This window comes from Pseudorasbora parva, unplaced genomic scaffold, assembly GCF_024679245.1.
Source record: "Pseudorasbora parva isolate DD20220531a unplaced genomic scaffold, ASM2467924v1 scaffold_31, whole genome shotgun sequence".
NCBI lineage: Eukaryota > Metazoa > Chordata > Actinopteri > Cypriniformes > Gobionidae > Pseudorasbora > Pseudorasbora parva.
In genome coordinates, this window is record NW_027125103.1 from 487,036 (window position 1) to 501,075 (window position 14,040).

The 14,040-nt window shown below is 41.7% G+C and overlaps 1 protein-coding gene across 1 annotated transcript; it reads left to right on the forward strand.

Annotated features, from left to right (window-relative positions):
- The first annotated feature begins 545 nt into the window (after positions 1-545).
- Positions 546-10,575, forward strand: LOC137065785 (alpha-2-macroglobulin-like protein 1). Its single transcript, XM_067437313.1, has 34 exons — positions 546-668; positions 1,065-1,248; positions 1,312-1,468; positions 1,572-1,624; positions 1,733-1,753; positions 1,892-2,060; positions 2,133-2,217; positions 2,284-2,398; positions 2,474-2,594; positions 2,696-2,805; positions 2,874-3,047; positions 3,122-3,346; positions 3,424-3,636; positions 3,710-3,859; positions 4,095-4,220; positions 4,299-4,359; positions 4,556-4,667; positions 5,691-5,916; positions 5,988-6,108; positions 7,636-7,757; positions 7,853-7,904; positions 8,000-8,083; positions 8,148-8,324; positions 8,439-8,514; positions 8,601-8,757; positions 8,839-8,913; positions 8,991-9,153; positions 9,225-9,409; positions 9,489-9,710; positions 9,783-9,904; positions 9,987-10,068; positions 10,155-10,238; positions 10,308-10,413; positions 10,488-10,575. The coding sequence occupies exons 1-34, from the start codon at positions 583-585 to the stop codon at positions 10,526-10,528; spliced, it is 4,257 nt and encodes a 1,418-aa protein (XP_067293414.1). The 5' UTR covers positions 546-582; the 3' UTR covers positions 10,529-10,575.
- Positions 10,576-14,040: the final 3,465 nt, after the last annotated feature.

Genomic DNA, 14,040 nt, shown 5'->3' on the forward strand with positions numbered 1-14,040 from the left:
CTTAAAGTGGAGTGGAAGTACAGATGGAGTAATGCTGCCTACACATGCCATCGGAAATTTGATAATTCCGACTTCTGAAGTCGTGATTATGAAATCATTGCATTCAAGTTTCAAAATGTGAGGGCATTCATGTGCAATTTTTACCTAGGAAACTCATATTTGCAATAATTCCGAGAGCACCTGAAGGCATTTACATTTATGCATTTGGCAGACGCTTTTATCCAAAGCAACTTACATTGCATTTAAGGCACACACTTTTACATCATTGTCAGTTCTTGCTTTCCCCAAGAATCGAACCCATGATCTTGGCATTGCTAGTGCAATGCTCTACTGGTTGAGCTACAGGAAACCGACCAAAACACATTCAGAATGATGTGAAAACAGCCGATCAAAACACAAAACACGCATAATAAAGGCAGCGCAATAAACAGACAAAATTAATTCCAGGTTAGAGGGTAATCATTGAAATTACCGAGCTTAATGAATTCCTCCTGACAATTAAGAGTGGTTTAAATATCAGTGCAGCTGCTCACAAGAACCTGCAAATTAGATATTCGTTCTAGTATTGGATGATTCTTCCTAATGGCTGTGATAGACGTTCTTTGTGTTTGGAAAGGGCTTATTTTAGCTCTTTTCATCTTTGCTGTTGAGGGCCAGAGAGCAGGGCCGTAAGTAAATGGCCTTTAAAGAAAACTGTATATGTCCAGTTTGTTTTAACCTGAAAGTTTGTATTTCTAGGTAAAGTAATGTGTTCTTAGTGTCTAGAACAAGGGTGTCCAAAGTTGGTCTTGGAGGGCCACTGTCCTGTAGATTTTAGCTCCAACTTGCCTCAACACACCTGTCTGGAAGTATCTAGTATGCCTAAGACCTTGATTAGCTGGTACAGGTGTGTTTAACTGGGGTTGAAGCTAAACTCTGCAGGACAGTGGCCAGAAGCAGGATTGGACAACCCTGATCTAGAAGAACAATTATGGCAAACACTTCTGTGAGGTTTTTATATTTAAGTATACACTTGAATGTTTTGATCTGATTCATGATACAGACTGTTTAACTGTTTTCAACAGAGCCTTCTTGGTGACATTTCCTGCACTGATTGAGTCCAGCTCTGATGTCAAATTGTGTGCTAGTCTTTTAAAACCCAATGAGAGTCTCACAATGACTGTTTCTCTACTTGATGACAAAAATGGGGCGATTCAACTTGTGCAGCAGAAATCTTCAACAGAGTTTCACCGCTGTTTTAGTTTCAAGGTTTGTCATTGTGTGGCACATGCAGCACTTTGGTCTGTTTTTTGTTAACCTGTTTCTCCACAGGCTCCTCGAGTGGATGGAGAATCTGTGCAGAAGCTGAAGGTGGAAGTCCAGGGAAGGGTCTTCAAAATGACCGAAGAGCGGAAGGTCATGTTCAGATCTTACCGACCTTTGACCTTCATCCAAACAGACAAACCCATCTACAATCCAGGACAAATAGGTGAGCTGTGAATCCCACTTGGTTGACTATTAGAAGAGTAATGGACATTCTACACTTTCAATTGCATTTTTTTAATGGCCGTGAGTTTGTTTCCCTTTTGCAGTGAATTTCAGAGTTGTGACCATGACTGCCAAATTAGTTCCCCTTGATCAAATGGTAAGTGTGTCTGTCATAGCCATGGTTTTTAAATGGTGTAAGTTGATGTGGGAATGGTGACCCTGAAGTTTCATCAGCATATGTTTAATATTACTATTTTTCTTGCAGTACAGTCTGGTGGTAGTGGAGGTGAGTGATCCAGAGCAAGTCTTTCAATAAATGCTGCACTGCTTTATTTCTGCATGGTTTTTGATTTGAAGTTTCTTTTTCTGAGCTATTTATAGAAGATTTATTCCTCCTCTTCCCCCCCCCCCCCCCCCCCAATAGGATAATGCTAATAACCGCATTGGTCAGTGGACAAATGTTTCCTCAACGGGATGGATCTTGCAGCTTTCTCATGAGTTAAACCCAGAGGCTCAGATAGGAATGTACATGATAAAGGCTTTTATTGGTAAACAAATGAACATCCAAGGGTTTGAGGTGAAGAAAAAATATGGTAAGTCATTGTGTGAGTGCAAAAATATGACTCAAAACTTGAGGTCCTAATGAAGCAGTGTTTCTGGTCTAGTTTTACCCAAGTTTGCTGTTACTATAAATGTGCCAGAGACATACAACGTTCTAGATGTTGGACTGAAAGTTGAGGTTTGTGCAAAGTGAGTAAAGCTCTTTTCTCATCTAGTGGTTGGTTCTTGATCTCATTCCTTGTAACTCATTTCCAGATACACTTATGGCCAACCTGTATCTGGTCAGGCACTAGTGGAAGTGTGCCGTGAGCCGCATGCATACGTTGTGGTTACTGATTTGACCCGTCCCTGCCTGAATAAAACTATAAAGGTGTGACCACTGCCGTACAGAGCAAGATTTTTCCTTTTTCTTCTGCTTGACTTTATAATGTCTTTCTGCAACCAGATGAATGCCACTGGCTGTGCCTCCCTTACCTTCAGTACATCAGTGCTTTTTGACACCAAATTTGAGGATAGCATGACCAATATATTTTCTGTTAACTCTAACATCACTGAGGAGGAAACGGGTGAGCTTATGGCTGATTTGAACAAGTAACTTTTTTTCCTTTTTTGTCTTTTTTTTTTCTTTCATTTTTATCTTTGTACTTTTATTTTTTTTTCTTCCCAGATATACTTGTGTCAAACTCCACAAAGGCGTTCATGTCATTTGAAGTTGGGAAGATCACATTCGTGGACCTCCCAGAGTCTTTTAGAACTGGATCAACGATCGCTGGCACGGCAAGTAAAAGTTCATCACATTACAATAGCCTACACACTGGTTCCTAGCCTTTTGTTTTCTCCTAAAGATCTTGGCGTCATTTTTCAATGGGACTCCAATTACAAACAAAGAGGTGTATCTCATGGGTGGTAACAGCTGGCCCAATAAGCTGCTGCTAAATCTTACCACAAACCAGAAGGGACTGGCCCCGTTCTCCCTCAACACTACTAATTTTGAGCCTGAGGCTCATCTCTATCTGGTGGTATGATTTGTCCTTTGCTCATTTTAAGTGACAACTACTCTCACAGCAAATCAATACCATTCCTTATTCCCCAGGCAAGTGCAAGCACAGCACCTAATTATGATTACTACTCGCCATACTTCAGTACGGATCCGAGGGTACTAAAGCTTCTCAAACCTGCAACTCCTGACAGCCCAACATTCAGTGAACTGACTATAGTGGTGCTTCAGCTGCAAAAATGTGGTGCTACCTTTCCAGTGACCGTGAATTATTCTTTTGTTGGTGAAACTGGCTACTACAAGGCAGACATTATTTATATGGTGACTAAATGTATTTATTATTATTATTATTATTATTATTATTTATTTTGCTTTGACCTGGCACTTTTTTTTTTCAGGTCTTGTCCAGAGGAGTGATTGTTCTCCATGGATTTCAGACGGTCACCGCAAGGGCTTCTAATACCGTCACGAGCGGCTCTGTGTCGTTCCAGCTGTCTGTCGGTGTGGATATGACTCCAGCGGCGCAGATTCTGGCCTACTGTGTTTTGCCCAGTGGGCGTGTAGTTGTTGGTACAGAAACTCTTTACACCGACATGTGTTTTCAAAACAAGGTATGATGTGCAGTAGCATCTCTTGGCTGCGAGTGGGGAATGATGTCCTACAGTGTGTTCTTCCTTGTTTCAGGTGTCTCTACAGTTCTCTCCTGCTACAGCCGTTCCTGCTGAGAGAAATGTTCTGACTGTCTCTGCTCAAGCAGGATCTCTGTGTGGTATCAGTGCTGTAGATCGGAGCATCCAGATCATGGAGACAGGAAGACGCCTGAGTGCAGAAATGGTACCCATATACCGTTTGTTCAGTTTTCCTGTTGGACTTGCTTTTAAATCCAGTTTCAACTTTTGGATTGAAGTCCGGCTGATGGATTAGTCAGGCAAATTTATACCATTATATGGCGGTTACCTTTTAAAGCCTTAACTTTTATTAACTTGTGTGACTGTAACAGACCATTTTAGTGCAATTAGTTTTCCTGAACCATGTGACACACCAACACCGTATTGTTCCATGGACCCAGGTGTTCAACATGCTCCCGGTGCGATTGCTGTCAGATTATCCATACGGAACGGAGGATGAAGAGGAGTGTCTTAGTGTTCTACCCAGTCAAGCTTTTCGTGCACAACATGCCTATACATTTTTCCAGGTAGAAAACCAATCATGACCCTGTAGTCACTGAAATGAAGCACCCATGTAGTATTCAATTTCCTTTTGTCACTGACAGAGTGTGGGGATAAAGCTTGCAACAAACCTTAATGTACGACAACCTGAGTGCCGCCATAGACGTAGGTTTACCATTCTTTGCATGATTCTTTTTGTATGACTTGGTGAATTTGAGGTTTATTTTGATCAAGTTGTTGCAGGTTTGTTTTTATAAATGCATCAAGACAGATGGTTGAGGTCCTTTGTAACTTCAACTCGTGCATGCAAAAGGAAATGGCTTCTAGTCTTTTATTTCAGCATATTTTCATCCCTTTAAAGCGGATTCAACGGCTGCTTCTCTGCAAAGTGGATATGAGAGCAACTCTGCCTATGATGTGACAATCGGGACTTACTTTCCAGAAACGTGGATCTGGCAACTGATTAAAGTGGGGTTAGTGACACATCTTGATTTCAGCAGTTGGCCTATGTAAAGGCCCTTACCACAATTGTTACCTCTTTAATACCTTCTGGGGTGCTTTAATTCTTATCTGTGCATCAGTTTCCTATTATCTTCGCTCCACCCCCTTCAGGATATGCGGGAAGGATGCAAGAAAGAAGTTAGGATGAAGGACTTGAATAGAGTGACATGATATTCTCGCTCCCTAAAACATCCCTGCAAAGCACCATCAATTAATGCATCTACACTGCTAGATTTGGCTTGCACATCAGGATTCGTTAACATGTCATTTTTCAGCCCCCCCCCCCCCCCCCCCCCCCAGGAGGGATTGCGCTTTAAGCTATTACGCATTTGAATGGGTGCTGAATCTCATGATCACACGTGAGGAAGACCCCGTAAAACAATCGCTACGTATAAACCAATGCATTTGTAAAATGTGATCATTAACATTTAACTGCAAATAAGTCAAACCTATCTAATGTTACTAAATGAAATGTGGCGCCAGGACCCATTAGGGGTTTTGATGGACTGTCTATTTATCAAGAGGCTCAGCTCTTGATATTTTGCATGATCAGCTCATAGAATATTTAGTTTTATGAACATCTATTACATTTGTGACTGTTTAATAGCCCTGGTGGTGGCTAGCAACTTTTAAACCGTTAGTGGGAAATGGTGTTAATTGCTCTTATATAGTATTACTGTTTGTTTTGCTATAATTAACTTTCCCCTACTACAGTTGTAATTTGCCATGTGTACTTGATGATACAAATTTCTCCCCTTCAAATCTTGCCAGTTTAAGTGAGTCGCATTTTGGGCGCTAAAACACTTCAAATAATACACAGTTGTATCATCACTCATGACTCAGGAAGCCTCCATGGCTCCTCAACTCATGATGGGGCAGTTAGAGTTAATGTCATAAATGGTTGAGCTCGACCGGTTTCAGGGTCATAGGATGGAGGAGCAAGGATACAAGAAGGGATATTGAGAAGCACCCCTGATGGCTCATCTTTCCTTCAGAAAATCTGGATCCACACAAGTTCCTCTCACGGTTCCTGACACCATCACCACATGGGAGACAGAGGCGTTCTGCCTGTCCTCGACCGGTTTCGGTCTGGCTCCTCGGGCTTCGCTAACTGTCTTCAAGCCCTTCTTCTTGGAGCTCTCCCTGCCGTACTCCATCATCCGGGGGGAGTCTTTTGAGCTGAAAGCCACGGTCTTCAACTATCTAGCCACGTGCATCATGGTCTGTCTTATTTATAATGGATCTGTATAGAGCTCGGTGTCTTTGCCTAATGTGCTTTCGTTGTTTGGCAGGTTCAAGTAACTCCAGCTCAGTCCTCAGCCTTCACTCTGAAACCATGGAAGGATCCATATTCGTCCTGTCTTTGTGCCAATGGGAGAACCTTTAAATGGGTTTTCACAGCTTCTGTTCTTGGTCAGTTTTAATAATAATAATAATAATAATAATAATAATAATAATATATAGCGCCTTTCCAGAGCTCAAGGACACTTTACAATAAACAAACAACAATAAAGCCAATTGACAAACAGTGTAGACAGAACAACAGTAGGCAATTGAGAGTGCAGGTACAATAATTGAGAAATCGGAGTGGAGAAAAAAAAGAAAGAAAAAAGATTCTAAGACCTATACCATTCAGAAAAGAGGTGTGTTTTGAGCATGGATTTGAAATCCGAGATAGTGGCAACAAAACGGAGTGATCGGGGTAGAGAGTTCCATAATTTGGGTGCTATTACACTGAATGATCTGCCCCCCATTGAAGCAAGGCGATGCCGAGGGACAACGAGAGTTGGAATCAGCAGATCGTAGGGTTGAAAGGGAGAAGCAAGTTACAGAGGTAAGGGGGAGCAAGGCCGTGCAGAGACTTAAAAGTGAGAAGAAGAATTTTGAATTTAATACGGTAAGACACAGGAAGCCAGTGAAGGTCATGCAGAATTGGGGAAATATGAGCAGAACGTTTGGTGTGGGTGAGTAGTCTGGCAGCAGAGTTCTGAATATATTGTAATTTAGAAATGGAGCTAGCTGGTAGGCCAATGAAACGTGCATTGCAGTAATCAAGATGTGATGTGACAAACGCATGGATGAGTTTCAGCATCAGAGATACTGATAAAGGGACACAGCTGAGCGATGCGACGTAGATGAAAGAATGCTAATTTGGTGACGGAATTAATGTGAGAGTGGAAAGATAAAGAGGAATCAAAAATTACACCAAGATTTTTAACAGTAGTAGATGGTTTGATAAGAGTGCCAGCAGTCTCACAGGTGAAGTTGGTGGGAATTTTATTAGTGAGTGATGAAGGTCCAGTGAAAATAATCTCAGTTTTGTCCATGTTGAGTTTTAGAAAATTTGAATGAAGCCAATGTTTTATTTCATGTACACAAGCAGAGATTTTGTCAGTTGTGAATGATAAAGTGGCTGTACAGGTAGTGCATAATTGAATGTCGTCAGCGTAAAAATGATAGTTAAAACCATGACGGCGTAGGATCTCACCAAGAGGTATGATATAGATTATCAATAATAATGGCCCAAGAACTGATGCCTTAGGGACACCTTGCTTCAGGGGGACAGTGGGTGAGCGGAAATTCTGAAGAGAAACGTAGAACAGTCTGTCAGAGAGATAGAAACTCCTCTAGGAGTTTTGGCCCATCTGTCTCTCAAATGATGTTTGTGAGGTGTTATTCAAAATAGGGCTAAACAATAATGGTAACTTGGCTGAATTGCACTTTCATGCAAGCATAAATTACCTTTTTTTAAGAAATTAATTTTAAATGGCATTAATCTTATGAATTAATGTTCTAAATTTGAGAGACTCAAACTTGGTTCAGGATTAATAGCCAATGGGTAAATATCATAAGGTTTATGCTTGGAGGAGAAATGAGCAAGATCGCAATTCAAATTCACTATAAATTGCATCCTAAATCCCTACCTGTCTGTCACTGCAGGAACTGTCAATGTGACTGTCAATGCTTCAGCTGAACCATCCCAGACTCTATGTGGAACTGAGGCTGTGACTGTGCCAGCAAGAGGACGGATTAACGTAGCCACTCAACATCTACTTGTCCTGGTATGGTCAACGTCTTTCTGGATTTTTCTTTTTTTATTTATTTATTTTTTAACTTTTTTTCTTTTTCTTTTTTTTATTTTTATATATATATATAGGCTGAAGGAGTTGAAAGGACAAACACTCAGAGTTGGTTACTGTGTCCAAAGGGTTAGTTTGCACTCAATGGGTCCCCAATACATTCTCCCTGTACAGCCAAACATTAACCCAGTGCTCAATGCTGATCCATTCTGTTTGGTCCATAGGAAACATTCTTTCTGAAGACGTGTCTTTGAAGTTTCCATTAAACGTGATCCAGGGATCAACCAGATGCTCCGTTTCAGTCCTTGGTAAAGTAATTATGTCTTGCACTTCTCAAATACGAGATGTATATCTCAATTCCCCCCTCAATAGGAGACCTGATGGGCCGTGCACTGAAGAATGCAGATAGGTTGTTGCAAATGCCATCTGGCTGTGGAGAGCAGAATATGGCTGGTCTTGCTTCCATTATTTATATAATGCAGTACCTGGATGTCACAGGGCAACTCACCACAGCCATCCGAGAGACTGCCATGGGCTACCTTCAGAGAGGTGATTATGGCTTTTTTTTTTTTTTGCGGCGGGGGGGGGGAATCCCAAGAACTTTCAGTTCTCCTCTAGGAGTATATATTAGATTTTTATTTTTTATTTGGTCATCCTGAGCAGGGTACCAAGGACAACTGAACTACAGACACACTGATGGTTCATACAGCACCTTTGGTTATGATGAATCCAATTCATGGTGAGTTTCTCATTGTTCTATGATCATGTATAATCTCTTGTGGCACAGCATCGTGTAAGTTTTTGTGACTACTTCTCCACGGTCAGGTTGACTGCCTTTGTCCTGAGATCTTTTGCTCTAGCGAGAAAATTTGTCTTCATTGACCCAAATGTCCTGAGGACTGCAAAGCGCTGGTTGATCAGAAAGCGGGCTTCAGACGGCTGTTTCATGCAGCAGGGAACTCTTTATCACTCTGAAATGAAGGTGGTCACATTACTGAATATGCTCCATAATGGCCTCAAGGGCTGAGACTGTGAAGCTGAGAAATATACTGGTGTGTTTTAGGGTGGAGTTGACGATAACGTGACCATGACTGCCTACATTGCTGCATCCCTGCTTGAACTAGGTGACCCTGCCGAGGTAAATTTTCCAGTAGTTGAATGATCTCTTTGACAACCATCTTTTCCTCTTTCGTCTGATATCTGCTTTGTTTTCAGGATCCCATCATTACGAATGCTCTGTCATGCTTGAGACCTGTTGTTGGGAACCTGGGAAACACTTATGCCACGGCTCTGCTGGCCTACACCTTTAGTCTAGCTGGAGAAACCACCTCTCGCTCGCAGCTTCTAACCACATTGAACAACCTTGCCATTTCTGAAGGTAATGTTTACCAGCCTCTTGATTGAGGTGTTCAGGTTCTTTTGGCATCAACTTTCTCTCCCTCTCAAAAGGCATTAATCTCCATTGGTCTCAGACGACATCTGGTGATCTTCTGGCGGTGGAGATCAGCTCTTACGTTCTGCTAGCAGTTCTCACAGTTCAGCCTCTCACAACAGCTACTCTGAGCTATGCTAACCGCATTGTCAACTGGCTGGTGACCCAGCAGAATCCCTATGGCGGCTTCTCCTCCACCCAGGTGCCTCTGTCTACCCAACAGGAGTGCCATCATATAGGAGGAGGTTGTAATCCTTATTGTTTTTGTTTTTTTTAAATAGGACACTGTGGTGGCTCTTCATGCCCTGTCTGTATATGCTGCTCAAGTGTTCAAGTTGGACGGCTCTAGCACAGTTACTGTACAGTCCTCAGTGGTAGGAGGAGACTCTTATAGCTTCAGTGTGAATAAGGACAACAGGCTGCTGTATCAGGAGAAGCCACTAAAGAATGTTCCTGGCAAATATAGTGTTAAAGCATCAGGATCCACTTGTGTGCCTGTGCAGGTCCGTATCCATCCCCTCTCTTTCAGTTTTCTATTGTGCACATCCTTATTCTGTTTTACTTTGCAATTATAGATTGCATGTTTCTACAACATCCCAGAACCGATCACAGTTTCCAGAATGCTGATGGTTGAAACCAAGGTAAAGGGAGACTGCCGACTGGTAGGGGCCAACCTCCTGTTGAACTTCACTGTGAAGTAAGAACAGATTTGCCTGTTAAAATCATCTAGATTATTTCTGGATCATGTTGACTGAACCCTTTATTCTTGCATCATCAAGATACAATGGTGCAAAAGCAAGTACTAACATGGTTATCGTAGACATTAAAGTCCTGTCAGGCTTCACAGTTGACACATCACTGGTACGTATGTTTAAGATTTAGAAAGTCCAAAGATGCTGGAAGATCCTTCAGATCTAACTATGTAAATGATGGCCTTTTCTCCTCAGCTTGGGTCTCCACCCCAGTCGTTTGCCCCACTCGTGGAGCGCGTTGATGCTCAAGATGATCGTGTCCTAGTGTATCTGAAAGAGGTGAGTACATCACCTATATCTGCTGCCATCTTCATTTATGTGCTGCTGTTCATCTCTTCTGTCTCGCAGGTTCTCAAAGGCTTCCCTATTACTTACACACTACAACTGAAACGGGTTCTTGCAGTGAAAAATCTCAAGCCAGCAGTCATCAAAGTTTATGACTACTATCAGACAAGTATGCTTTCTTCATTGGCTGAATATTCTGTAGAATTGCCTTTATGCTTAAGATAATTTCTTGTCCTTTTTCAGGTGATCAGTTTGAGACCACATACACCTCCCCCTGTTCATGATTGTGCTGTAGAGCAGAAGCCAAATAAAACTTGGTTTTATAAAATTGTTTGTGTGGCTTAAAGTTAGTTTGACACTGGAAGTATTAACTTTGTCACATAAAATAGGCTGACTTTCAGTTATTTTGTGAGGCCTTCATGCAGTGTACAGAAGGAAACAAGAGGCGATCAGAAGAATTTTTTGGCATGTCAGTAATTTTGCTCGCACCGCGTGAGGGTATCGCAGCGTTATGAACTGATTGCCCTATTTCCCCCTCACCATGCCTGTGCAAAAGCAGAAGTTGAACAATTTAATCTTTAATGCAGCAAAAAATAACATGAAAAGAGTGAGATCTTTAAGTTCTGTAGGCAGCTATATCAACCTGCAGAATTTTAGCAAACTTTTGCACCTCCAGTTCAAGTAGTAAAATGGATGATCTCTTTCAAAGCACCATGTAGCCTATCCAGTTCCTCTTTTATTAAAAACTAAATTATTAGTTTTATTAATTTAGCTACTTAATCATTAATTTACTTGGTTAACGTTCACACTTTATTAAATACAATATTAGATCAAATGCAGGCTATTTTCACTTTGCTTTTCCATTCATTTGTTCTGTCTGCATGTGCTTTAAACAAAAGTCTAAACTAAAATTCCTTCAAATTTAAATTTAGTGTTTTAACTGCGCCACAGAGCATGTGAGCGGAGTGGAGCGCGAGCGGGCAGGTCTTGGACAGAGCGCAGAGCGGCATTTTTAAAAGGACGGAGCGTTGGTTTCCCGCTCCAATTTTGCTCCGCTCACACCACGAGTCTGAAGCATGCTCAGTCAAGCCTGACTTAGAATCCATCTGTCTTGCACTGTCATCAACAGACTATTTTCATTCAAACCTCAGCTCACAACTGCTCATAATGGAGTTCAAACAGTACTTCAAAAAAGAAAACGAGAAATCATACAGGTGTACAATTAAAAAACTAACTAACAATGAAAATGGGGTACAAGAAAACGAATGTGGAGACATCGTTTCAGTAAGTAAAGATTCCTTTTGGAATCTAAAAAGGCACATCTCCCGAAAGCATGAAAGTGTGCTACGTGAACACGCAGGGAAGAAAGCAAAAGGTTAGCAAATTGAACTTGTACCAAAGTGTAAATTAAATATAGCGTAATATTCAACACATTTTTGTCATTCAAGTAGGCCTAATGGTTAGTTTTATTTATTTTGTGTCGTCCGTGAATTTGTATTTGATAGAGCGAGAGGAGGAGCAGCAGCAACAAGAGAAAACAACTGTTGAGGAATTCAAAAGTTTCTTCACTGCACGCAAAGGCCCAACCATAACAAGGGAGAGAAAAAGAGAGCTGGATGTGGCATTTTTTTAAAATGATTTACATGGACTATGAACTGCTGAGTAAAGGAGAACGTGAAGGGATGCAACTCTTCGCCAGCGCAGCTCAACCGGGCTACACACCCCCATGCTACAATACCGTACGCGACACGCTAATGCCACATGCTCTGGAAGAGATGGAAGCCAAACTGCGAGACCTACTGCAAAATAGTGATGGGCTCGTTCTGTCGGCGGACATTTGGACCAGTAGAAGAGGGCACAGCTTCCTTGGCATCGTGGCCAGTTTCATTGATGGGACGTTCCGGGGGCACACGATTTTGTTGGGCTGTGAGCACATACAAAAGTATGAAAGTGTACTGAAATATTGGAACGTGCAAAGACGTGTGATTCGTGTCGTCACTGACAGTGCCAGCAACATGATCAAGGCCTTCACCCTCCTCCTCTTCAAAAGGAGGTTAAAGTGACCGCGGATGCCAGCAGCAGCGCTGAACATGAAGAGGAGGATGAGGAACCACCGGCGCCCTCGTAAGTCAGTGCGGAAGGGATAATAACTAATGTAGAAACTATGATTAATCAGTACTTTACTGTGTCAAATTTACATCTGAGATGCCCCACTCACATGCTTCAACTAGCGATCAAAGATGCCGTTAACGAGCACGACAACATTAATAGGCTGTTAGTGAAAGTCAGCAAGCTGGTGAAAAGTGTATGCAAGAGCACCCTGAACACAGAGGAAACAGACCAATTAGGGGTCCGCCCCACAAATGCCTGCGCCACTCGATGGAGCAGCCAGCTTCGGATGATTCAGTCGGTCATCTGGTTGTTCCAAAAAGACCCGTTATGGCAAAACAAACTCAAGTCTAATGTTGCTAACATCACCCTGAATCAAGTACGACAGCTGACGCACCTTGTCAGTGTGCTTACACCTCTGGCAGATCTCACAGACAAAATGCAGAAGGAGCTGGGGAACTTGGGGATGATCCTCCCTGCTGTCACAGAAATAAAATCCCTGCTCACCGATGACACTCACACTGCACTTCCAATGGGCATCGCTGCTTTTGCAGAAACACTGGCAAACAATGTGTCAACTCGCTATGGAATATACTATACTGATAAACATCTCATTTTAGCATCAGTGTTAGATCCCCGTTTCAAGACAGAATGGATAATCCGAGATGAGTCTGTATGCAACAAACTCTGGGAGATCCGTGAACTCCCCATAAAAGAAGCGGAGGAAATGAACGGTCCCGGGACATCCGAGACCGACACACCACCCGCCGTTGACCTGAATCCCTAGCCTGAACCAAAAAGAGCTCGCCTGTTCGGGTCATACTTCAGCGAGCAGCAACGCACTGGAGATGCCAAAAGTGAAGTTGAAAATTACCTCATCCCCGAGACAGAACCCGGACGCAGATGTCATTCGATTTTGGAAAGAAAGCTCAGCGTCTTTTCCCCGCCTGTCTAAAGTCGCTCGCATTGTGTTCAGCATCCCAAGCAGGTCGGCGAGCGCAGAGAGGGTTTTTTCCGCTGCTGGCCTGCTCTCAAGAAACCACCGCATGAGTCTGAAGCCTCAGACATTGTCCAAACTTGTGTTCTTGAAGGTGAACTCAAAAGAACTGTAGATAGGACGGCAGTGTTTTTTTTTTTTTTTTTTTTTTGTTTGCCCTCTGCGCTAAAGTTCAGTTAAGACTTTTGGCCTAATAGTTAATTTTAAAACTTTGATGTAGGCCTATAGCCTGTATATTTTTATTTATATAATTAGGCCCATTAATTCGTTTAATTTTAATTTTTAATTTTTTTTTTTTTGTAGGCTACAATTGATATAAGCCTATTTAAATTAATCCTGCGCGCTGCGCAAAAATCAGTTAAAAGAATGTTGGCCTATAGTTAATTTACTTTTAAAATGTTTCTGGATTTTTTTATATTTTTGTTTATACATTTTATTTATATTAGGCCCAATTATTCATTTAGTTTTACAGCAGTTTGTGTGTACAATGGGTGGATATAAGCCTATTTTAATCGTGCGCGTTGCGCAGAAGTTCACTAATCAAAGTTCTGGCCTAATAGTTAATTTACTTTTAAAACGTTTATGTATATTTTTGTTTATCATTCTTATTTATATTATTATGCCCATTGTTCGTTTAATTTTACAGGACTTTTTGTGACTAGCCTAATTTGTAATTTGGAATAAAACATT

Bases quoted from the DNA above. Each gene is read 5' to 3' on its own strand.
- LOC137065785 (XM_067437313.1), top strand. From the start codon at position 583: ATGGCTGTGATAGACGTTCTTTGTGTTTGGAAAGGGCTTATTTTAGCT. The intron at 9,410-9,488 runs GTGCCTCTGTCT...TTTTTTAAATAG, and splicing joins GCGGCTTCTCCTCCACCCAG to GACACTGTGGTGGCTCTTCA. The intron at 10,414-10,487 runs GTATGCTTTCTT...GTCCTTTTTCAG, and splicing joins TTATGACTACTATCAGACAA to GTGATCAGTTTGAGACCACA.